At 50.4% G+C, this 25,178-nt stretch overlaps 1 protein-coding gene across 8 annotated transcripts in view; it reads left to right on the plus strand.

Moving 5' to 3' along the window:
• TTC7B (tetratricopeptide repeat domain 7B) overlaps positions 1-25,178 on the plus strand; it is a 240,733-nt gene that overhangs the window by 94,300 nt on the left and 121,255 nt on the right. For 7 of the 8 annotated variants that reach the window (XM_040227474.1, XM_040227473.1, XM_040227472.1 and 4 more), the window contains 2 exons: positions 10,202-10,280; positions 17,296-17,468. In XM_040227474.1, coding sequence (XP_040083408.1) covers positions 10,278-10,280; positions 17,296-17,468 — 176 coding nt within the window. In that variant the 5' untranslated portion in view covers positions 10,202-10,277. Of the gene's footprint in view, positions 1-10,201; positions 10,281-17,295; positions 17,469-25,178 lie in introns of those variants that run through there. The other variant, XM_040227476.1, reaches the window with a different exon arrangement.

A 25,178-nucleotide genomic window follows, 5' to 3' on the forward strand; every position in this document is an offset into this window, starting at 1 on the left:
CCTCCCCTCCCAGGGGTCTGCCCGGTGTGAACGGCCCTCCCCTCCCAGGGGTCTGCCCGGTGTGAACGCCGCCTCCCCTCCCAGGGGTCTGCCCGGTGTGAACGCCCCCTCCCCTCCCAGGGGTCTGCCCGGTGTGAATGGCCCGCCCCCTCCCAGGGGTCTGCCTGGTGTGAACGCCGCCTCCCCTCCCAGGGGTCTGCCCGGGTGTGAACGCCCCCAGAGCCCTCAGACCCGCTGCCCCCTCCCCCGCTCAGCTCACCCCTCCCCCACCCCACCCCGCTGCTGCCTGCTTGGCCCCTAGAAGCACCTGGACCCGTGACTCCTGGAGATTTAAAGTCCTTCTCGTCACTTGTCATCTTTTGAAGTGTTGTCCCGAGAGGCTGTTTTGGAAACGCGTTTCTCCCGTTTCCAGTGTTAGAACAACGGGAGTGGACGCTGCCCCCTGCCTTCCTCGCAGCCCAGGTGACTGGACGGTCAGGAAGGTCCAACTGCGTGACTGCGGCTTAGAATCCACGAATGTTTGAAGTCACTGTTAGCAGACCAGCCCTACCTCCTAAAAGGTCTTCCGTCTACTTTATTATCAGATTACCCAGGTGTGTCTCAGGGTTTCCTATTGAAACGTGTCCCTTCTTGGAGCCCGGCCTGCGTGTCTCCTTCTCTTGGGCTCCGTGCGCGTGTCTTCCCGCCCTGGCTGGTCTGGAACGGACACGGCCCTCCACGGAAGCGAGTGACGTCGGTGCCGAACCGTCCTCTTGTCAGCTTGGTCTCAGCTTCTCCCGGCACGTTAGTGGCTCAGCGCCTGAACCACGAGTCTGCCACTGAACTGCCTCGGGCGGCTCGGCTGCCCAGGCTCGCAGCCTCAGCCCCTGTTGGCTGATTCAGCTGTCGCTCTTGTTCTTTTAGTTGCCAGGTGGTATCCAACTCCTTTGCAACCCCATGGACTGCAGCCTCCCAGGTTCCTCTATCATGGGATTTCCCAGGCAAGAATGCTGGAGTGGGTTGCTGTTTCCTTCTCCAGGAACTCTTCACGACCCAGGGATTGCACTTGCCTCTCCTACACTGGCAGGCAAATTCTTTACCACTTGAGCCCGCCGGGAGACCCTGATAGATTCAGAGCAGCCTGTAAGCGCTAGCTGTATTAACTGAGCTGGAACAAGAAGGACTCAGCTCCCTACCCCCTCGGTTCCTTTGCATTCTCTGTGTTGTGCGGACCTTGGGCCCTCACCCTGTGGCCTTCAGTGGGGACTCTGCTGCTCCCCAGGGACACCAGCACCCCTAGTCGCCGTTCTTTGCTGCTAGAGGGACCAAAAGGCCCCAGGAGAGAGCTTCTTCCCACCTGACACCAGTTGCCTCATCATTGCGAGCATGGTTCAGTTCAGTTCAGTCGCTCAGTCGTGTCTGACTCTGTGAGACCTCATGGAGTGCAGCACGCCAGGCCTCCCTGTCCGTCCCCAACTCCCAGAGCTCACTCAAACTCATGTCCATCGAGTCGGTGATGCCATCCAACCATCCCATCCTCCGTCATCCCCTTCTCCTCCCGCCTTCGATCTTTCCCAGCATCAGTCTTTTCCAATGGTCAGCTCTTTGCATCAGGTGGCCAAAGTATTGGAGTTTCAGCTTAAGGATCAGTCCTTCCAACTAATATTCAGGACTAATCTCCTTTAGAATGGACTGGTTGGATCTCCTTGCAGTCCAAGGGACTCTCAAGAGTCTTCTCCAACACCATAGTTCAAAAGCATCAATTCTTCGGTGCTCAACTTTGTTTATAGTCCAACGCTCACATCCATACATGACTACTGGAAAAATCATAGCTTTGACTAGATGGACCTTTGTTGGCAAATAATGTCTCTTCTTTTCAATATGCTGTCTAGGTTGGTCATAGCTTTTCTTAGGCTTTCAGTAAATAGCACAGTGAATGAATCCATCAAACTGGGAGTATCTTTTTTTTTTTTTTCTTCAGTATTAAATGACTTCAAAGAAGTAAAACAGACTTGTGTGTCTATATATCAACTGGAAGGTAGATTCCAGAATTCCAAAACTGTTTTGAGCAATGGCACAGTTTTGAGGATAATAGTAATGATAATCGTGAACACTTAAAAAGCCCTTACTCCATGTATTAACTCACTTAATTCCTACAGCCAGTCTATGAGGTGAGTGCAGTGTTCTCCCCATTTTACAGACGAGGAAACCAAGGCCCAGCACTTGCCCACAGTCAATAACTAGTCAAGTGGCCGAGCTCGTGTCTGAGCCCAGACGGTCTGGCTCCAGGTTATGCATTCTATGCTGTTTGAGAATGTAGGTGAGACCTGATTTTCAGGCCGATACTTTGAAGAGCAAGCCTCAAATGCTAGGTGAGCATCGGTTTGTTTGTTAAAAGTGCCACGAGATTGAGTCTGGCTCTGCATTAGGCGCCAGGAGGCCTCTGAGGTCACACTGAGTCTCATGAACTTCCAGGTTCAGGGACTTCCCTGGTGGTCCAGTGGTTAAGAATCTGGCCTCCAATGCAGGGGACGTGGGTTCGATCCCTGGTCTGAGAAGATCCCACCTGCCGCAGAGCAGCTAAGCCCGTGAGCCACAATGCTGAGCCTGGGCTCTGGAGACTGTGGTCTGCAGGAAGAGAAGCCACTGCAATCAGAAGGCTGGACACCACAGCGAGAGAGCAGCCACCACTCACCGCCACTAGAGACGCCTGAGCAGCAGTAGCGAGGCCGGCGCAGCCCAAATAAGCAAACAAAAACTGAAAGCAGAAAGGCCCGGGTTCAGGGAAAGCACGCTCGTCGGCTGGCCCAGCACCACATCCCCGCACCCTCTTCTCGTGCCCAGTGGACGCTCGGTGTTGTTTTCTGAATGAGGATGGACGTCCTTTGACTCATTTCCAAAGGTTAAAAGGAAGGAGGATGGGAGGGGGCAGGCCTTTCTATACCCCGTGTTTCCCCCAGAGCCTGGGAGTCCGGGTGAGGGGAGAGCCAGTAGGAGAGTATGTTGTCCTTCCATCCAAGCCCCTGCGGCAGTTTATCCGGCTGTCTAGACAGCGTGTTAAAAAGCAGAGACATCACTTTGCTGACAACGGTCTGTCTAGTCAAAGCTATGATTTTTTCCAGTGGTCATGTATGGATATGAGAGTTGGACTGTGAAGAAAGCTGAGCACTGAAGAACTGATGCTTTTGAACTGTGGTGTTGGAGAAGACTCTTGAGAGTCTCTTGGACTGCAAGGAGATCCAACCAGTCCATCCCAAAGGAGATCAGTCCTTAATATTCATTCATTGGAAGGACTGATGCTGAAGCTGAAACTCCAATACTTTGGCCACCTGATGCTGGGAGGGATTGGGGGCAGGAGGAGAAGGGGACAACAGAGAATGAGATGGTTGGATGGCATCACTGACTCAACGGACATGGGTTTGAGCAAACTCCAGGAGCTGGTGATGGACAGGGAAGCCTGGCGTGCCGTGGGCCATGGGGTCACAGAGTCAGAGAAGCCTGGAGACTTGAGGACGGCACACACAGGCAGGGCGTCTGGCTGTCACCCGCCGCGGGCTGGAGCGGCGGGCTCGGCAGGGCGCCCAGGCCTCGCGCGCCCGTCCTGCCGGGACCAGCACCTGCTCCCTGCGGCGTGGCTGCCTGGTTGGCTCCGCGTTTGTCACGAGGAAGCCCTCGCTGCTAAGCCTCGTACAACCCTCGTTAGGTTTGCAGAGAGACTTCTGAGGCTTCGCCCGCCTGCAGACATCCCGGTGCGCGGCTCTCACGCCCTTTGTGGCCATATCCAGGCGGCAGCCGGCTCACCCTGGGATCAGAGAGAGTCCTCTGCTAACGAGGCCAAGGTTGTGGGTTTGGTCCCTGACCCCCGACTGCAGCGAGCCGTCTGTCCTCACGGACGCGTGTCACTGGATCTGAGGCAAAGAGCGTGCAGAGGGAGAAGCTAGGATCCGTTCTGGGAAAAACAGCTCCCTGAAAGCCGGCCAGACGCGGCCTCCTGGAGTGTGAAGGATGTCTTTTTCTTCTCCCACTTTCCAGATCGAGAGATCTGGTTTCGATTCCAGACGTTTCCCATGTAGACGATACTGATGTCATATAAATGAAGGGGAAGCATTTCCAAACCTGAGAACAAAGAGAAATTGGCCTGGAGGTGCACTGAGTTTTGTGTTTGTCGGTCAGTCGTGTGTGACTCTTTGCGACCGCATGGACTGTAGCCCGCCAGGCTCCTCTGTCCGTGGGATTCTCCAGGCAAGAATCCTGGAGTGGGTTGCCATGCCCTCCTCCAGGGGAGCTTTCCTACCCAGGGATCACACCCAGGTCTGCCGCGTTGCAGGCAGACTCTACCATCTGAGCCGCCAGGGAAGCCCGGGTTGTCTCTGTTTCTCTGGACTTCTAAGTGACGGCAGTGTCCTGACACAGTGAGGCGTGTCTGCTAGTGTGCAGTCACGAATGTGAAGTCAGCGTCGTCTGTTTCTTTCTCCGGGGGGTGCACAGCTTACTAGAGGCCACTGGGTACCTGGTCAGCTCGTGAGGCTGCTGGGACAAGGAGAGGTGGGTGTGCTGCGGGCCTGTGCCCTTACGGTGGCACACATACAGATAGAAGTGAAAATCGGCGTGTTGGATGTTGTCCGTGCTCAAAACACCTGCACCCTGCGGACAGCACCGGGAGGCGGTGCCGTCTTCCCGGGAGCGCAGGAAAGGCCTCTGAGCGGGTCTTGGAGGACGACCCAGGACTCTTCAGGCAGAGAGCGGGGCATGCGGAACGGTGCCTGGGCAGCACAGTTTCTCTGAAAGTTTTTTTTTTTTAAACCTCACACTCCTCGTTCTGCACACAGCCCGCTCGAGGCTGCCAGGCGGGGCACGCCGGGCGCGCTCCCTGCATGTCACTGCTCCTCCGACATCATGCTGCAGACCCGGTATGAGGCGGATTCTGTTCAGAGTAACACTTGCTGAGCTGCCTGCTGATCTGTGTGCAGTGAGAAAGGAGGGGGCAAGAAACAGGGAGAAAACGCATGCCCTCGGGGTCTTGGTTCGCTCAGCTCCTGGCAGTTCTGAATTTCACTCATTCAATATGTAGTTATTGAGCACTCTCTGCAAGCTGGCTCTGTTTGAGGGACAAAGACCTGGGTCCTCAAGGTGCCTACGTTCTCACTGGGGATGTGAGGACACGCCTGGCTCCTGGTGCTTTCCTTGTGCACCTTGTGTCCTCAAGGATGAGCCGGGAGCCCACGGTGTGATGAGGTCTGGCTCTTCACACCCCCGTGGGCTGCAGCACGCCAGGCCTCCCCGTCCCTCACCATCTCCCAGTTTGCCCGAGTAGGTTCTGTTCTGGTCGCTCAGTCGTGTCCGACTCTGCAACCCCATGGACGGCAGCCCCCCAGGCTCCTCTGTCCGTGGGACTCTCCAGGGAAGAACACTGGAGCGGGTTGCCATGCACTCCTCCAGGGGAGCTTCCTGACCCAAGGGTCACACCCAGGTCTCCTGCACTGTAGGCGGATTCGTTACCGTCTGAGCTGCCGGGGAAGCCCTGCCCAAGTCTGGTGTTCAGTGATTATGAAATAACCTGTCACTTAGGTTCAGAACACCAGTTGGTAAGAAAGAACATGGAAAAAGCCAAACAATTTCTTAGCTTTAAGAGATCTACTGTGTTGACTTGTTCTAAAATTGATCTTTAAGGTTCTCAACCACAGACAAGGAGAAAAAATATTGAACCTACGCTAACAAGTAACTTTTCCCTGATGAGCTAGGAATTTGACATCTCGTATGAAAAGTATTTTATTCCCAGCAGAACTATGAGTTTGCATAACAATGACAGTTGATATTGAATTTAAGCACACTGGGCTTAAATTGGGTGACCTGAGCCAAACTCCGAGGCTAGAAGATAATTTGGAAGGACAAACTGGAAGAGGAGGGATTTTAGTTTCCCCCTGGCTCCGAAGAAGCAAGCGTATGTGAAAATGTAAATGAATGTAAAATAATGGAGCTTGCTGTTGAAGTCGCTGCCCTTCGCGAGGTGAAATGATTCTCTCCGAGTTGCTCAGAGACTTGGTTTTCCGTTTGGAGTTTGCTTCTGGAGCTCTGGCTTCCTTCCTGTTTGTTTCCCCCTGGTTTGATAGTTTAGAGACAGGTGACAGTATTAAAGAGCTGAGTGTGCGGTTCGGAGTCGCAGCAGAACAGGGCGTGAACAGACGCTGCTGTACATTGGTACGTGAGAACGTAGATTTCAGAGGCCAGCCGTCAGAAATGCTGATTTCAGGGCCCAGGAGGTCAAGAAGGGACCGGTGGGCTGGCCAGTCAGTGACCACCTGGCGTCCTCAGGGTGTCGTGCTCCTGCCCGGACCTCAGGGCGCTGAGACCTGGGAGGAGGAGGAGGAAGGGCTGGGGGTGCGGGAGTGGGGGAGGGGCGAGGGGAAGGGGCGGGGGGAGGGGCGAGGGGGGAGGGGAAGCCGGTAGAAGACGGGGGAGGAGAGAAGGAAAATGGAAGCAGGCCAAGGCTGGAGGGGAGCGCAGCCCCGGGCCCGCGGGTGCGCCTTCCTCCGCCTGGGTTTGCCCCAGCTCGGCTGGACGCACGAGCGCTCCCTGCAGCTGGGGCCCGCGGCAAAGCAGGGCTGGGGCCCCCGGCGACGTGGGCGCGTTTCGCCCTCCTGTCAGCCAGCTGGTGCTCCAGGGACTCGCAGGCCCTTTCTCCTTGGTGAGGGCTGAGCTGCTGGGAACCGTCCCCCGCGGAGGCAAGCTCCCCCAGCTCAAGAAGCGAGGTGCAGGAGGTGAACCCCGAGTTCTGACCGCTCGCCAGTGCCTGCTGCCCGAATGCTGGCGAGAGCGTGTTTTTGAGACTCGTTTCCCATAATGAATTCTGACATCATTGCACTCTCTCAGTCAGGGGTGTTGAAACGGAATAAATGACCTCATGTCAAGGGTCTGTGGAAACCCTCAAACCCGGGAGAGCTCGTGGCTCTCTTTCTCTTCGTTTTGGAGTGGAGTTTCTAAGCAGCAGTTCATTCTAGCTGTTTCACGGGGTCAACACTGTAAGAATAAACTAATAGAGACATGAAAGCAACCCTGTGGATTTTATTTATTTCCCTCAAATTGGGGGTATTTCATAGCCTCTAGAATGTAATTTTTGCAAGTTAATCTTTTTCTGTTTCTATCATGATTATCTTAAAAAAAATTTTTTTCTGCCGTCATGGCAACCGTGGAAGTGATTGCTTGAATAAAATTATGTGACTATAGAAACATGAATGGTATAAGAGCTGCTGGTGGTTGGATGTCTCTGTATTTAGGACACTTTGTTCCTTTTCTGACGTTCAAGCTGTGCGACCTGCCCCCTCCAGTCCCCTCCTGCGGCCGTCAGCCCCGCGCTGGTCCCTGCGCTGTGGTCACTGCGGACTCTTGTTGATGAGCACAATTCTCCCCGGCTTCGGGAAGCGCTAGACTCTGCAGCCGAAGCTCTTCCCAGAAAAAAAACTGGAAGCAGTTTGAGAAGAGCGCCGATTTGCTCAGAGGCAGGGCAGCGCTCGGGGCGCCCTCCCGCGTGGCTGCGGGTGTGGCCGGCCCGGGTGGCCGCCGCCCCCGCTCACGGGGACTTCCTGCCGCGGCCGCCGGGGGGCGCCGGCCCTGCGCGGGAGGCCCGCCCGGCCCCCGCACGGCGGCTCTGCGCCCGCGGCCCTCAGCTCGGGCGGCGAGCCTCGCCCTGGACACCCGGCCGCTTCTCCCGCGACAGCGGGTTCTCCTTCCAGTTTTTGAACCAGTTCCTACGAGTAGCTCATTCGCTGGGATCACTGGGAGCGTCAGATTTGTATTATGTACATATTAATTTGCATATTAATAATGGAAAACCGACCTTCTTCCCCCCCGCCCAGTATTTTATTTTAAACGTTTTATCTTGGGGTAGCAACGTCGTGATGGTTTCCGGCGGGCCGCGGAGGGACCCAGCCGCACGTGTGCGCGGATCCGGTCCCCCCGGCGCCCCCTCGCACCCAGGCTGCAGAGGAGCGCGGGGCGAGTCCGGCGCGCAGCGGGCCTTGCTGGCGACCCGTTTACGCGCAGCCTGTGTGCGTGTCCTTCCCGGGCGCCCGGCCATGCCTCCCCGCGCCCTTCCCCGCGACCAGAAGCTGGTTCTCTAAGAAAGCAGCCTGTCCTGAGTCCCGGCTGTTTTGTTCCCGCTGCGAGCATCCTCCTCGGCCTGGGAGCTCGCGGCTCCTCTGCCGGCCAGGGGAGGGCTTTGGCGGAAAGCTCCCAGCTGGCCCTCCCGCTGCTGTGCGACTGAGCGAGCCGCTTCCCTTTCGAGTCACGGGGGACTAGGCCATGTCGGGATCATTTCTAGCTAGAAAATTCTGTGCTTCTGTGCTGGACAAGTGTCTCCCTCTGCGAGGAGGGCCCGGGAGACGTTCTGAAGGGCCAGCTCCCAGCTGGTGGCTTCCCCCCGAGCTATGGCGTTCGGATCGAACACTGCCTGCTGTCCCCCCTGCCAAAACCGCCGGGTAAGGCTGGGCCTCCGATTGCGCTGTCTCAGCGCCACCTTTACTCTCGCAGCTTAAAACGCCGTGATTTGCTGACATGTGAACGCGCTGTGTGCGCTCAGTCACGTCAGGCTCTGGAGACCCTGTGGACCGTAGCCCGCCAGGCTCCTCTGTCCTGGGGTTTCCCAGGCGAGAATACTGGAGTGCGTTGATCCTTCCCTCTCCAGGGGATCTTCCCCACCCAGGGATCTAACGGCCTCTCCTGCATAGCAGGTGGACTCCTTGCTCCTGAGCCCCTGGGGAAGCCTCTTTTCCTGCATACTAGGAGTTTACTCTGGGATTCTGGATTGAAATGACACTGCTCTGTCCCGCCCATCCCGTTCTCAGCTGTAGCTGTTCCTTCCCCCCACCCCCTGCCATGTTACTTAAGAGAACGGAGCTTCAGTCCAAAGCGAATCTACTCTGTTGCCTGTGAACACAGATCCCATAAAAGCAAATGAAGGGGAAAGCAGCAGAGATTGCATGTCCCAGGGCCTATTACCTAATTTTTATTCATGTCTCCTTTAGCACTGCCTGGAGTCCTGAGCACAAGCTTCTCTTTTTATGCTGCCGTAAAGCCTCTGATCCGATATCATCTGATATGTGTGGGTGAGAGGACTATGGGAGTGTTTATGTTCCCGTGCCAATAAACCATTATCTTCAAGTTCTGGGGCCGTTCTTGTGAATGAGAGCCCTGGGACGTTGCGTGGATATAAGACACGAATTAACAGCCCCGTGAGTGCTCAGAGTCATGGAGCCCATGTGTCATTTGCTTTCATCCCTTTGTGCGGCTTAAAGTGTCATCCAAGAAGAGAGCCGAATACCTGGCCTCTGCCGCGCCGGCACCGGCTGACCTGCTTGGTGGCTTTTTGGAAAGATGAGATGTGTTCTAATGAGCAGGTTATAAATACCACCGGGTTATGCCATAGGAGGTGGCGGCGCTCGATGTAAAGAGACCTGTGGGGAAGTGATCCCAGCTGGCCGGGCCGGGCACAGCCTCAGAGAGGGGGGACAGACACGTGGGGTCTGGGTGTGTGGGTCAGGGTGAAGCCAGGTGTGATCTGCCCCTTCACAAAACGAGCTACCCACACGGTGAGGTGCGTGGCCGTGTGTGAGATGCGCTGACTTCAGCCCAGGGGTGCCCGCCCGCTAGGGAGGGGCTGTGACCCTCTGCCTGCCTGCTGGGGTTGGGGATAGGCTGGGGGTGGGGCGGGCGGCTTTACTGGGCAGTGTGTGTTTTCGAAGACACAGAGCACTTGCCTGACGGAGCCCCTCAGTTTTCATGCCTCTGCCCTTGGTCTCGCCCACAAAGAAGGCAGGTCACAAAAACCCTTTCCCACATTGCACACATTCCTATACCTTTATGCCGCCCATTCTGGGATGAAAAGAGTTTAACAACACTTAACGGAGCAGGCTGAGCTACTAGGGGGTGGAAGATAGACTTGTGAAAGATATCTTGCCTTTTTTTTTTTTTTTTTTTTTGCCTCAGATCTGGCTTTCCAACATTTCTTTGCTTGAGAAACTCTGACTGTGGAAGCACCAAAGCCCATCAATCTTAGGTCAGATTTTTCAGACTTGAGCAAAGACGGACAGAAACGTGCCGAGCAATGGTTTGCTTACTGTCTCGCCAACAGCGTTCATGTAGACAAAATGCAGTGGAATGTGTGTATAAAATATTTACCATTAATAGGCGCTGGATGGGAGCCCTGTCAAATTCTGTGTGCCCACAGGAGCCTGACAAGAGGAGTCGGAAGATTCAGAGAGCTCCTCAGAGCGGTTGAGACGAGAACCACGCAAAACCTGCGGATGGTAAGTGTGGCAGCGACTTGGTTCAGGTCCGAAGGCGCTGCGGACACCTTCTCTCTCTTTCGTATTATGAATTATATATGATGTATCACCACACATTCGGTAATACAGACGTTATACGTCTTAAGTTCTATCAGTGAAGCACATCGATACACGTCATTCATTCACAGTTTAAAGTGATTGGAGTTTAGTAGTCACAGAATTGTTCAGCCATCATTTATATTTCAGTTCAGAACCTTCTCATCACTCCACAAAAACCTCCATGCCTGTTACTGGTCAGTCTCATTCTCCTCTTCCTCCAGCCGCGGGTGGCCACCAACTTACCTCCTGTTTCTGTGGATCTGCCCGTTCTGGACATTTCATATAGGCGGATTTGTGTGGTGCGTGGTCTTTTTGTGACTGGCTTTACTTAGCACACGTTTTCAAGGCCCATCTGTGCTGTGTCTTCTTCCTCTCCGCGGTGGATGACATTCCAGCGCAGGACAGAGCACATCTTGTTCATTCAGCCACCAGTCCCAAGGACGTTGGATTGTTCCTGCTTGCCAGCTCTTATGAATAATGCTGCTGTGAACATCCTCATGCAAGTTCTTGTGTGGGTATTTGTGTTCGTTTTTCTTGGGTACATACCTGGGATTGGAGTTGCTAGATCCCATGGTAACTCTACAGTCGACCTCTGGAGGAATCGCCAAGCTGTCTTCCAGATCGATCGCGCCGTTTTACGTTCTCACCAGAAGTAATGCGCGTTCCAGTTTGTCCACGTGCTTGACAGCACTTGTCTGTTCTTTCTTTTCAGCTCTAGCCATCCTAGTGAGTGTGGCGTGCTGGCTCATGGAGGTTTCGATTTGCGTTTGATGTTACTCCTTGGAAGAAAAGTTATGACCAACCTAGATAGCATATTCAAAAGCAGAGACATTACTTTGCCGACTAAGGTCCGGCTAGTCAAGGCTATGGTTTTTCCTGTGGTCATGTATGGATGTGAGAGTTGGACTGTGAAGAAGGCTGAGCGCCGAAGAATTGATGCTTTTGAACTGTGGTGTTGGAGAAGACTCTTGAGAATCCCTTGGACTGCAAGGAGATCCAACCAGTCCATTCTGAAGGAGATCAGCCCTTGGATTTCTTTGGAAGGAATGATGCTAAAGCTGAAACTCCAGTACTTTGGCCACCTCATGCAAAGAGTTGACTCCTTGGAAAAGACTCTGATGCTGGGAGGGATTGGGGGCAGGAGGAGAAGGGGACGACCCAGGATGAGATGGCTGGATGGCATCGCCAACTTGATGGACGTGAGTCTGAGTGAACTCCGGGAGTTGGTGATGGACAGGGAGGCCTGGCGTGCTGCGATTCATGGGGTCGCAAAGAGTCGGACACGACTGAGCAACTGAACTGAACTGAACTGATGGCGAATGATGGACGTCTTTTCAGTTGCTTCTCGGTCACGCTCTGTTAAACCATAAGGCGTGCACCCTGCGTGGCAGTTAGTACTAGGCCCTCCCGATACCAGTGTGGTTGTATGCTGAAGGGTCATACCACACCCTGGACGGGGCAAAGCACATTAGATCCTAGGAGTACCTAGCTGTTCAACTATGTTGACCGTAAGACCCAGAAACAGGAAAGCGGGTTAGATACACTGGCTGGTCAGCAGCTTGACTTGCCCGTGGGCTTGCGTTCTCTCTCCTCCCTTTAAGCCTTTCACTCTCCTGCCGGGGGGCTTAGTCACAGCCCTGCAGGGCGCCGTCAGAGCCAGAGCCCCAAGCGTTCGGGCGCGGCCTCCGTGCTGTCATCCGTGCCACGGTCTGCCTGTTACCACGTGTCCGTTACCATGCCCACAGCACATGGCAGGTGGGATCTTAAATTCCCTGGCCAGAGACTGAACCCAGAGACTGAGCCTGGCGTCTCAACACAGGAACCAGGGGAGTCCCCCGGGAGTCCTGCAAATGCTGGGAGTGCTCAGCTGGCCGAGGCTAAGCCACTCCCGTCACGGGAAATGAGGCTCTATCCTCGTTTGGGCGTCTCCAGAACACTACGATGTGGACACAGACTCGCGGTCCAGGCGGCTCAGCCACAGGCTCCCCTGGCATCACAGCGCCAAGCCTCCTCGGTCGTGTCTGACTCTCGGGGACCCCACGCACCGTGGCCTGGCAGGCCCTTCTGTCCTTGGGATGCTCCAGGCAAAAACACTGGAGTGGGTTGCCATCGCCTCCTCCAGGGATTCTTCCCAGCCCAGGGGCTGAACCCGTGTCTCTTAAGTTTCCTGTGTTGGCAGGCAGGTTCTTTACCACTAGCGCCACCTGGGAGGCCCAGAATTATAGGAGGTAGAACAAGATGTGTGACTTCACACACACACACACACACACACACACACACCCCACCACCACCACCACCACCACCACCACCACCAAGAACTCACTTGGTTTTTGATATTTATTTATGTGTTGATATGATTTATGGGTGCCCTCAGAAGTTCAAAGAAAACATTCTTTGATCAACACAGTTCTTTAAGGGAAAAAAAAAAACCCTGCAAAAATATGGATAAAAATTATTGCCACATGTCTTTTCTCTCAAATTAACCTCTTCCCCATATTCCATAAAACTTCCCAACTGGTCAGCATGAACAACTTAAAAGATTTGAAAGCATAATGAGAGTACTGGCAAGTGTTCTTGTAATTGTTTTAAAAGTTCACTTAGCCAATCTTTCAAACTTCTTAAATATAGACTCTCAAAAAATATATATTTCATTAAGGAAATGAATGGTTCTTCCTCATTAAAAAGGCACGTGTACACAGACTGCATCGTAGGAATCTGCCTGTTGCTCACGCCAACATTATTTTTCAGAGTTAGAGAATATTTTCTATTATTGTGTAAGGTTTATGATTTTCAATCAATGTGTTTTAACTTATAAAAATCCTGTGAGGTAGGATTCTGGCCAGAAAATATGTTAGGAAGGAAGAGTGGTTTCTTTTTTTTTTTTCCCTGAGAAACCCAGTGAAGAAACTTCTAAAGGAAGCCGTGAGGACTAAAGCTGGCCCTGGACGCTCCCAGCTCTTAACTAACTGGTCAATGTTAACACGAGCTTCCCCGGTAGCTCACACGGGAAAGTGGTCCATCTACAATGCGGGAGACCTGAGTCTGATCACTAAATTGGAAAGAGCTCCTGGAGAAGGAATGGCAACCCAATCCAGTGTCCTTGCAGGGGGAAGCCCATGGACAGAGGAGCCTGGCAGGCTACAGTTCATGGGGTCGCAAAGAGTCGGACACGACCGAGTGACTGACATGTTCACGTCCAACATGAGGGGAGTCACTTCACACTCAAAGTCACATCTGAGTTGCAGGCACACCTTTGGTCTTGGTTGGTGGTCCACGAGTGACCTAACTTAAACTGTTTCTAATTCCTTGAGTGCTCAACCAGCGGTGTGCATCCGATACATCTGAGGCCTTTGAGCAAATTCTCATCCCTGTGCCTGACCTCGGGAATGCCAGCCTGTGGCCAGACTCAAGAACCTGTATTGTCTACCTTCCACAGGTGATTCTTTGCCCAGCGCAGCTGAGAAACACTTCCTGGGACATCTTCACTGGCATCCTCTGGTTTCCACTGGACATGAGGAAGCTTCTTTAGCTATTGCCACTCATGAGACAGGGTTTCTCGTGTGTGTGTGTGTGTGAGACTTTATTTTTTTTTAACTTTTTATTTTATATTGGACTATAGCCAATTAACAATGTTGTGATAGTTACAGATAGACAGTGAAGGGACTCAGCCTTCCATAGACATGTATCCATTCTTCCCCAAACTCCCCTCCCATCCAGGCCGCCACGTAACGCTGAGCAGAGTTCCCTGTGCTCTACAGCAGGTCCTTGCTGGTTATCCATTTAGACACAACGGTGTGTAAATGTCCATCCCAAACTCCCTAACTGTCTCTTCCCCCCACTGTTACCCACTGGCAATCTCACGTTCCTTCAAGTTTGTGAGTTGGTCTCCGTCTTGTAAAGAAGTTCGTCTGTATAATTTCTTTCTCGACTCTACACATAAAGGGTGTCATGCGACTTCCTTCTTCTCGAAGACAGTGTTTCTTAATTGCTCTATGATTCCTTTTTGATCAGCTGATAATTGCAGATTTATTCTATTCTTACGAGACGGAAATGACAAGCCACTCCAGTATCCTCGCCTGGAAAATCTCATGGGCAGAGGAGCCTGGTGAACTGCAGTCCCCGTCGCAGAGTCAGGCACGACTAACACTATGATATGGGAAAGTCGCCTTGTAAACTCTGGCGTGAAACTACAGCAGAGAAGGATTTAAAAGTACATTTACAGCAACCCCATTCCTAGGCAAATCCTCCAAGTAATTGAAAGCAGGTTTTCAAACCAATACTTGTGTACGAGTGTTCACAGCAGCACTCCTTACGGTGGCCAGAAGATGGAAACAATTCAAGTGTCTACGCTGATGACTGAATAAAGGGAATACGATGGAATAGCATTCAGCTGCAAAGAGGAGTGAAGGGCTGGTTCGGCCGCTCCATGGACAAGCCTTGAAAAGACTATGCTGAGTGACGGCAGTCAGACACAGGAAGACCACATGTTGTGTGGTTCCTTTTATATGAAATGTCCAAACTAGGCAACCTACAGACACAGGAAGCAGAGTCGTGTTCCCAGGGTGTGGGAGGAGGGAGAGTGGAGAGTGACTTCTTAAAGGGTATGGGGTTTCCTTTTAGGGTAAAGAATGTTCTGGATCCAGATAGCAACCAAGGTTGTACAACGCTATGTATGTGCGAAATGCCACTGGACTGTACACTTTAAAATGGTGAATTTTACGTTATCTGAGGTTTGAAAACACACGCAAAAACACCAGTGCATTTAATGACCAAATTTGTACAAAGAAGCTCAAGTTCTTCTTCCAGACCAGCTTTCTTCCTGTCTCTCCTTTCATTTGAAATATACGTGGTAGTTATCAACAATTTTTAGGCATTTAAACTACCAGCTAGATATGCCCTGAGTATAAACCATAAAAGGCATCAGACGTGGGTGACCTTGCTGATAATTTCTCCTGTTCAGTCTCCTCTGAACTTCATTTGTGCTCTCAGTGAATATAACCAACATCCTACCTAACAGGTGCGTGAGGAGCTGATGCCTTTAATAGATGCAGTCACTTCAAAACCTCATTGAACAGCTCTCTCCGGAAGGCTAATGCCTTGAGGGAAAATGAGGTCTGCCGTGAGCTGTCCAGCAGCAGACAAGCAGGCTATCCTGAGGACAGAGACTCTTACCTCAGAATCCCTCTGTGGCAGACACAGCCACAGTGTGACGCTCCTGTTCATTTTTCTCCTTTAACATTTTTTTTTCCCTCAGCTAGAGCCAGTGGAGGTTATTCTTGCCAGCTGATGCTTCCAGCAGAAGTCATTAGTTTATATGGCTGCAGTGAGATCAAAGCGAGGCCGTAACGGGAGGTTTAAGAAAATGGTCCAGGAACTGTTTAGGTCCTGAAAATCGTGTTCTTATGAGATCTTTACAGATGGCTCAGCTGGGGATGATTGGAGTGCATCTAATTTCACATTTTTATAGACATTTAAAGCCAGTGGGTCTTACTTGGGAATAATGAAGAAAATTTGCCTTTACCCAGAGGTTATCAGGAACCACTAAGCTAGTGATTGGGTTGCATTTAGGTTTCCTTGTGGTGTTTTAAGAGATTTCCCATAGATGAAAGCCTAGCAAAGTTCTCTTCTGGAACATATTGATTTAAAAAGTCTTGTTCTCAGGGAAGATCAGTATCCTCTGCCTGCCTCTTCCAGAGAATGCTAAAACCTTGCGGGAACCTGCTGGGTGGCGTTCTCTTTCCCTGCCTCTGGCTGAGTGTGAGGTCGCCTGGATCACCCTGCAACGCAGTCCTTCTGTTTTCAGAGGGATTTCTTTTTAATCTCTCTTCTCTGCCGCTGGGAGATGAGGACATCAGTTAGCACAGTTCTTCTGGGCAGCTGCCTGCTCTCCTGCCCCCAGACATCGTCCGCGGTGCTCTTTGGGCTTCCCAGGTGGCGCTGGCGGTGGAGAACCCGCCAGTGCAGGAGACGTAAGAGACGCGAGTTCGATCCCTGGGTCAGGAAGATCCCCTGGAGGAGGGCATGGCGACCCACTCCAGCATTCTTGCCTGGAGAATCCCATGGACGGGGAGCCTGGCGGGCCACAGTCCAGAGGGTGGCAAGGAGCCGGACAGGACTGAGTGACGTAGCACGCTCGCACGCACGGTGCTGTTCTAGGCAGCAGAGCTATAGCGCTAGGAAAACACACCAATCTGCGTCTAATCTAGGAGGACAAGACTCAGATATTTCTGAGTTTTCATAGTGAGAAAAGAGATATCTACCCAGCTTTGAAAAAATGTGTTTCTTGACAGTATCTGTAGTTCCCACTTTGCTGTCTCTGCACTTTGCACCAGGCCAGTGGGAGCCTGGGGCTGGAAGACCCGGGATACAGGGAGAGCAGGTCAGGGTCTCAGGTGCTGAGGGGCGGGGCGGGGACACGTAGGACTTGTCCTTGGCATGCCTAAGAAGGAAGACGTTCTGGAAATCTGCAGCAGACATCCTCTTATCATCAACAAAGGGTTTTTTTTAAGGGATTACATCATCTAGGTTGAGTTCTGGCTTTCTGCCAACTTCAGGCTTTAGCAGGCATCGGTTGGACAGTGATGAAAATACTTGCAGTTCACCTATTATTTAGTTAATATAAGAGCTTTTAGAAAAGAGCTTAACTAAAAATTTCAGGTCCAAAACATGCTTAGTGTTCCAGAGTATAACAGAAGCAGGGCAGCATTTGCAGGGCATGAGGTTATCTGTTTTTTAAATGTTTCAAATATCTTAGTATATCATATTTTATTTTTGTTGTCATCAACTGGAGAATTTTCATCATAGTAAAAATTTTTAATGAGTCTTGGAATAGTGATGACAAAGTGATGGCTGAGAAGTATTTACTAAATGAGCAAGTGAACGAGTGAATGGTGCAACACAGACTCACGGCTGTCCCTTTGCTCCTTCGTGTCCCCAGACGATAGCCAGGCAGCTGGCGGAGATCTTGTTGCGGGGTATGTGTGAGCAGAGCTACTGGAACCCTCTGGAGGATCCACCATGCCAGTCGCCCCTGGACGATCCTCTCCGGAAAGGAGCAAACACGAAAACCTATACCCTCACCCGGAAAGCCCGCGTCTACTCAGGAGAGAAGTAAGGGAACTGCTGTCTCACTTGTAGGTTAGGGGATGGGAGGGAGACTGTGGGCCTCCCGGGGGGCGCTAGTGGTTAAGAACCCGCCTGCCAGTGCGGGAGACATAAGAGGCCGGGGTTCGATCCCTGGGTCAGGAAGGGCCCCTGGAGGAGGGCACGGCAGCCCACTCCAGTGTTCTTGCCTGGAGAATCCCATGGACAGAGGAGCTTGACGCTACAGTCCACGGGGTCACAAAGGGTCGGACACGACTGAAGCGACTTAGCACGCGCGCGCGCGCACACACACACACACACACACACACACACACACAAGGACATATAGAAGTTCAAGGGTAGATTTTTTCTCCCCTGAAAGAGAACCAGACGAGCAAGTCTAATTTACCAGTTTAATAAAGATACCTCTTTATTTTTCATAACTTCAGCAAAATCCATGCACTAGTGGGGACCTTTTAAGTAGGAAAATGCTCTCATTCTTATCCAAAATAGCTTGGTTGCTATTCTGAGCCTTCACTGTTGGTTTTGGGATTTTCATTTAGATTATTACAAGAACTTCAGCATCATACAAAGTTATAAGTAAGCCAGAGTTTACTTTTTTTTCTTTTCCTCAGCAATTCCTTGATCCTTTGTTTAAAAATTTGTTTTAAACCGAATTAGCTGTAAGAAGAAGGAGAATTAAGTAATTAACAAATGATTAATAATTTACAAGTGATTGAAAGGTGATGTCTCTGTAGAGTGTGTTCATAGTTTCCAGTTTTGAGGTTGGGACTGGATCACCTTTGAGGATGATGGGGTAAGGGTCCATGCCGGGCTCCATCTGGGCTTTCCCCCTCGGGAAGGAGTGGGCGGGAGACAGGGAGAGGCCCCAGGGCGGCAGGAAGGCAGGACCAGGCTTGACTCATTCCTGACTCCTCCCCTCGGAGCCTTCCTTCCCGCCTTTGTTCCTACAAGACGGAGGCTCGGTGGCTTTTCAGAACCTCGCTGTGAGGGAGAGAGGAACATGTACAAATAACCGTGGACACCTCTAGTCACTGTGCAGCAGGAGCATGGCTGAGAGCCCACAGGCTGCTGCCTCTGAGGCCCCGGGGAGCGCTGACAGACGTGAGGACTGGAGGGTTATCGCGGGTGAGGCTTCTGAGCACCGCTCTGCAGCTTCGGGGGGCAGCGCTTCTCAGGGTAACTGCCTCTCAGTCGGTCAGTCAGTTCAGTCACTCAGTCGTGTCCGACTCTGCGACCCCATGGATTGCAGCACACTAGGCCTCCCTGTCCATCACCAACTCCCAGAATTCACTCAAACTCATGTCCATTGATTCGGTGATGCCATCCAGCCATCTCATCATCTGTCTTCCCCTTCTTCTCCTGCTTTCAATCTTTCCCAGCATCAGAGTCTTTTCAAGTGAGTCAGTTCTTCCCATCAGGTGGCCAAAGTATTGGAGCTTCAGCTTCAGCATCAGTCCTTCCAATGAACACCCAGGACTGACCTCCTTTAGGATGGACTGGCTGGATCTCCTTGGAGTCCCAGGGACTCTCAAGACTTCTCCAATAGCACACTTCAAAAGCATCAATTCTTCAGCGCTCAGCTTTCTTCACAGTCCAACTCTCACATCCATACATGACCACTGGAAAAACCATAGCCTTGACTAGACGGACTTTTGTTGGGAAAGTAATGTCTCTGCTTTTCAATACACTGTCTAAGTTTGTCATGGAGAAGGTGACTACTCCAGTACTCTTGCCTGGAAAATCCCATGGACGGAGGAGCCTGGGGGGCTGCAGTCCATGGGGTTGCGAAGAGTCGGACATGACTGAGCGATTTCACTTTCACTTTTCACTTTTCATGCATTGGAGAAGGAAATGGCAACCCACTCCAGTATTCTTGCCTGGAGAATCCCAGGGACGGGGGTGCCTGGTGGGCAACCATCTATGGGGTTGCACAGAGTTGGACACAACTGAAGCGACTTAGCAGCAGCAGCAGCAGGTTGGTCATTGCTTTCCTTCTAAGGAGCAAGCGTCTTTTAATTTCATGGCTGCAGTCACCATCTGCAGTGATTTTGGAGCCCAAAAAAGTCTCTCATTGCTTCCACCATTTCCCCATCTATTTTCTATGAAGTGATGGGACCAGATGCCATGATCTTCGTTTTTTGAATGTTGAGCTTTAAGCCAACTTTTTCACTCTCCACTTTCACTTTCATCAAGAGGCTCTTTAGTTCCTCTTCACTTTCTGCCATAAGGGTGGTGTCATCTGCATATCTGAGGTTATTGATATTTCTCCCGGCAATCTTGATTCCAGCTTGTGCTTCATCCAGCCCAGCGTTTCTCACGATGTACTCTGCATCTAAGTTAAATAAGCAGGGTGACAATATACAGCCTTGACGTACTCCTTTTCCTATTTGGAACCAGTCTTTGTACCATGTCCTGTTCTAACTATTGCTTCCTGACCTGTATATAGGTTTCTCAAGAGGCAGGTCAGGTAGTCTGGTATTCCCATCTCTGAAAGAATTTTCCACAGTTTATTGTGATCCACACAGTCAAAGGCTTTGGCATAGTCAATAAAGCAGAAGTAGATGTTTTTCTGGAACTCTCTCGCTGTTTTGATGATCCAATGGATGTTGGCAATTTGATCTCTGGTTCCTCTTTTCTAAAACCAGCTTGAACATCTGGAAGTTCATAGTTCATGTATTGTTGAAGTCTGGCTTGGAGAATTTTGAGCATTACTTTACTAGCCTGTGAGATGAGTGCAATTGTGTGGTAGTTTGAGCATTCTTTGGCATTGCCTTTCTTAGGGATTGGAATGAAGACTGACCTTTTCCAGTCCTATGGCCACGGGCCACTGCCTCTCAGTCTTCTTAAACTGACCCTAGCCTTTCTCTCTCTTGTCATCTTGTTCAATTTGCATTTCTTGTATGGATTCAGACTAGTGAGCAATTTCTTAACTTTTTCCAGCGTTCCTTACTCCTTATCTGGATTCATAGAACAGCTGTTCTAGCAGTTCTCAAACTCTCACTTGTAAAATGCTGACCCCTTATTATGAGCTATTTAGCAGCAGGAGTGAGGTTCTTTTTTAGGGAATGTTTTTAAACCTTAAAAATAGACTCTAGATTTTTCCTCTGCTTTAGATGCTTCATAAGCGCCAGTATATTGAAGACTCCAGCTCCTGCTTCCTCCCCCAGTCAGTTTGCCTTGTGGATGAAGCTCTGTGTCTGTCTGGGTGCTGTTCCAGTGTGGCCTCACCCCTTGAAGGAAGCAAAGCTCAGAGTGCCGGCCGTGTCTCTCTTCTTTCTGGAACTACTCGGTCTTTGCCATACATCAGCTTCCCCATCTGTACAAGAGTTATGGAGGCAAAACATCGATCAAGTTAAATGTAGTTATTCATTAAAGGGAAGATTCCTATACCATGAATGGTTATTGAGACACAGATTTCATTTCACGCAAGTACACACAGTCATTTTTATTGATGTTTTGTTGAGATCTAATTCACATGCTGTACAATTCACTCACTTAAAGTGTACAATGCACTTTAATATAGCTTTCAATATAGTCACATCGCTCATCACTGTGGTCAAACTTAGAATATTTTTATTACCCCCCAAGTAAACCCCCCAAAGATCCCTTGGGATTTTCTATATACAAGATCATGTCGTCCGCAAATATAGTTTTACTTCTTCCTGACATAGACGCCTCTTGCTTCATTTTCTTTCTTCCATTGTATTCCTTCTCGTTTATTTGGTGCTAATAAGCACCCCTTAGCCTGCCTTCCCCCCAAACCCTTATGTTTTCACATGAATTTTAGGATCATTTCGTCTATTTCTGCAAAAACAAAAAAGGGCATCTGGGATCCTGATAGGAGATGAATTTAACTTGTAGATTAATTTGAGGAATGTTGCCATCTTAATAGGGCTTCCCAGGTGGTGATAGTGGTAAAGAACCCGCCTGCCAACGCGGGAGACGGAAGAGACGTGGCTTCGATCCCGGGGTTGGGAAAATCCCCTGGAAGAGGGCATGGCAACCCACTCCAGTATTCTTGCCTGGAGAATCCATGGATAGAAGAGCCTGGCAGGCTACAGTCCATGGGGTCACAAAGAGTCGGACACAACTGAGGTGATTTAGCACACATGCACACCATCCTAGCAATATTGTCTTCATGACCAGGAAATGTCTTTCCATTTATTTTTCTTTAATTTTTTTTGACAACAAGTTGAAGGTTTCAAGGTATACTGTTTGCACTTCTTTTGTAAACTTATCTGAGGGTGTTTTGGTTTGTGTGCTATTCTTTTCAATACTATCATAAATGGAATTGTTACTATTACTTTTATTTGGGGGTGGTTTGTTGCAAGTATATAGAAATAAAATCGATTGTCTGTATTGATTGTGTATGCTGAAGTCCTGCTGAACTGGTTTATTACTTCTAATAGTTTTTTAGATCCCTTGGGATTTTTCTATATACAAGATCGTGTCGTCCGCAAATATAGTTTTACTTCTTCCTAACATGGGCGCCTTTTGCTTCATTTTCTTTCTTCCATTGTATTCCTCTTTGTAAGAAGCACTTGAGGTGGCTTAGATAAGGAAATGCACATTAGATTAGATAATTAGCACAAAGTAAAGAAGGAGGCTAGAAACCACTATTTTGTGCCAGGAAGTGGATGATGATTTTTCGAACACTAGGAGTGCCATGCTGCTGCTGCGGCTCAGTCACTTCTGCTGACTCGCTTCAGTTGTGTCCGACTCTGTGCGACCCCATGGAGTGCCATACATCGTGCTAAACTCCTCTGTAGGCCTCAGAGGAGAAAGTAATTGTCCTGGCGTCCTAAATACAGGTCTGAACCTCCTGGCAACAATGCAGAGGCTTTCGGTGAGGACGAGGATGCTGTCTGAAGGATAGCGATGAGGGACATTGAAGGGTCCTGATAATTACCTGATGGCCGAACCAAAGGGATAAATGGTCGGCTCTTCCATCACCTTCCTCCAGATCTAAGGCCCCAGTTTCCCAGCTCCACAGCCTGAGGCTTGGGGGCCCCAGGACCTCCCCTTGACATTCTTGGGCCTAAGAGGACAACATCACAAAAGGAGAGCCCAGAAGTTTTCACTGTCCACCCTGAGCTCCACAGGGAAGAGGGAAAGAACAGCCAGAAATAGGTCTAGAGAATTCGTAATTGGCGGGGGTAAAGTGTGCAGTCTTGCAGGTACGTCTCTGAAAACTATCCTTTCTCCTCCCCGGGTCCCTGCTCCTTCCTGCAGGTCCTCAGAGCTTTGCAGCGGCCCTGGGGACCCATCTTGCCTGCCTTGAAAAGGGCAGAGGGTAGAGGAAGGGTGGAGGAAGTAGAGTTAGAATCAGTTAACGTGCTACTTGTTAGCAGCTCTGGTTAAAATAACACAGCCTCACATCCAGGCAGCCTAGACGGCGCAGATGGAATCTGGGGATTATTTTGGACTCAGTTTGCTGGTGTTAAGTCACAGTTAGCATAGGCTCTCTCTCTTTTCAGTTAGTCTGGACAATGCAGAACTGGCTAGCTATGGGGCGCCGGGGTCCAGCCCCCGCAGGATCCAGGGAAACCCGAAGGAGAAACGGCATCGGTGATTGATTTAGAGAGAGAAGGAAAGAAAGCTGAAGATAAGAAAATAGAGGAGAGAAAGAGGCTGATATTCCTTGGTTTACATAGAAAGCCAGTAAAACTTCAAGACAAGAAGTTTGCCCTCTTCACGGAGGCCACAGGTGCCCTGTCAGTCTCCCGAGGGAGTGAAGATGCAAAACGTCTTCCCGTTCAGGTCTTAGAAACCCGGGCAGATAAGTGAACGCAGGGAGCCCCCATGCTCCAAGGGATCAGCCTGAATAAGAGAGGGAGAGGGAGAGAGAGAGAGAAAGAAAGATAGAAGAAAAAACACGGGGTGACCAAGCTTCTGCGAGGCCCAAAAGCTTTATTTTTCAAAAGGTACTTTTATACCTTGCCTTATGCATAGAGGGAAATGAAAGACGCACGGTCATACAGAGTCAGCCCAAACATTCCAGCAGTGTTGCCCTTATCGAAACCAGGATGTTTTTGCATACCTTTCCCACAAATGATGTTGTAGACAGTATCCTCTGGCCTTGGAGGCCTGTGAACATTTTATGACCCTCTTTTGATAAAGGCTGCTCAACCAGAAAACTTATTTTCCCTCAAAGTTTTTTTTTCTTTATATTTCTAATCTATGTCAGCCTCAGAAAATGCCAAACAGAGTTACGTTTTTCACAGAGCAAAGGTGCAGTGAGTTACAAGAAAGAACCAATTAGCTCAAAAGTCTGATATGGTTAAATTCAAGGCTACACGTGTTTTTCTCGCATTCTCACTGTGTTAACTAATGCATTCCCAGGTGCACAGTGGATAAGAGATATGGGAACTTAGCAACAAGCACTGGCCCAATAATGAAATCCTACATCAGCACTGGCACTACTCTAATAACTTTTAACCCTTTGAAAGGCTCTATGTTTTAGGCTTTCTGTGCCTCTCACAGTTGGGAGGCTGTAAATAATCACATGCGTAGCTGTAAGAGTCTGGATATACCTGCCGAGCAAGCTAGAATGCTAACAGAGGGAGTTTGATTTGAAATATTCCTCTCATGTCCAGCAGACTTATTAGCTATAGCCCTAAGTTGATTTTCTCCAGAGAAAGGTAGTTGGGGTTAGCCCCCTGTTAATGTCAGAGGAGTTGGTGAAAGTCATGAACCAGTAAAACAGACAGATTCTGGTTTTGGGGTAGATGCTCGAAAAAGCCTAGGGAGCCCCTTGAGTTCTGAAGCCTTGCTTAACAGTTCTCTTCCACATGACCCTGTCATGGGTGGGATCTCCCGTGGTGGCTCCCAGCAATGGGGCAAAAAAAAAAAAAAAAAAAAAGCTTAATGTTGCTGCTTTTGTGTGAGGTCCCAGTTGCATGTGAGCATGAACCAGAATGTCAGGAGCTGATGGCTGGGTGCACACACACAGCACACGCACTCACTCACACGAGCATTCTGAATCCAAAGCCTGTAGGCTCTGTTTCTGAATTTAAGGGGAAAGAAGTGTTCTCTCTTGTAAAAACCCAAGGCACCTAACGCTACCTCTTAAATGAGGTCACTGCAGATTCTAGAATCTCACTCCTTGCTCACAGGCACCCACCCCCCTTTTTTTACTTTTTTAATTGGAGGATAATTGCTTTACAGAATTCTGTGGTGTTCTGTCAGACCTCAACAAGAATCAGCCATGGGTGCGCCCATGTCCCCTCCCTCCCGGACCCCCTGCCGTCTCCTCCACCCCAGCCTGCAGCCTGAGCCCCCTGAGTCGCACAGCACGCTCCCGTTCGATCTGTTTCACACGCGGCCCTGTGCGTTTCCACGTTACTCTCTGCATTCATCTCCCCTTCTCCCATGACCGTAGGTCTGTTCTCTATGAGTGTTTCTCCTTTGCTGCTCTGAAGCTCACAGGCCCTTTTTAAAAACCTTGATCCTGAAAGAGCAACAGGAACCGTCCGACAGGTGGTCTCCTTACGTCCAGGGTGTCCGAGTTGTAAAGTCTCAGTCACTGTACTTTTCTAACTCCTCATGGTCTTTTGACACAGTACAAAAATTGCTGGCACTTAAAAGAGAACAAGGATTCAGAATCATTTGGAAAACATTTTTTGACCATTTGGGAGTGGCAGGGGGCCTCATCCCTTTTCTTAAGTTAAATGTAATAGTACCTGGGAAGGTGTAAATTTAGTCTTTATTTAG

The sequence above is a fragment of the Oryx dammah genome, unplaced genomic scaffold (assembly GCF_014754425.2).
Source record: "Oryx dammah isolate SB20612 unplaced genomic scaffold, SCBI_Odam_1.1 HiC_scaffold_26, whole genome shotgun sequence".
NCBI lineage: Eukaryota > Metazoa > Chordata > Mammalia > Artiodactyla > Bovidae > Oryx > Oryx dammah.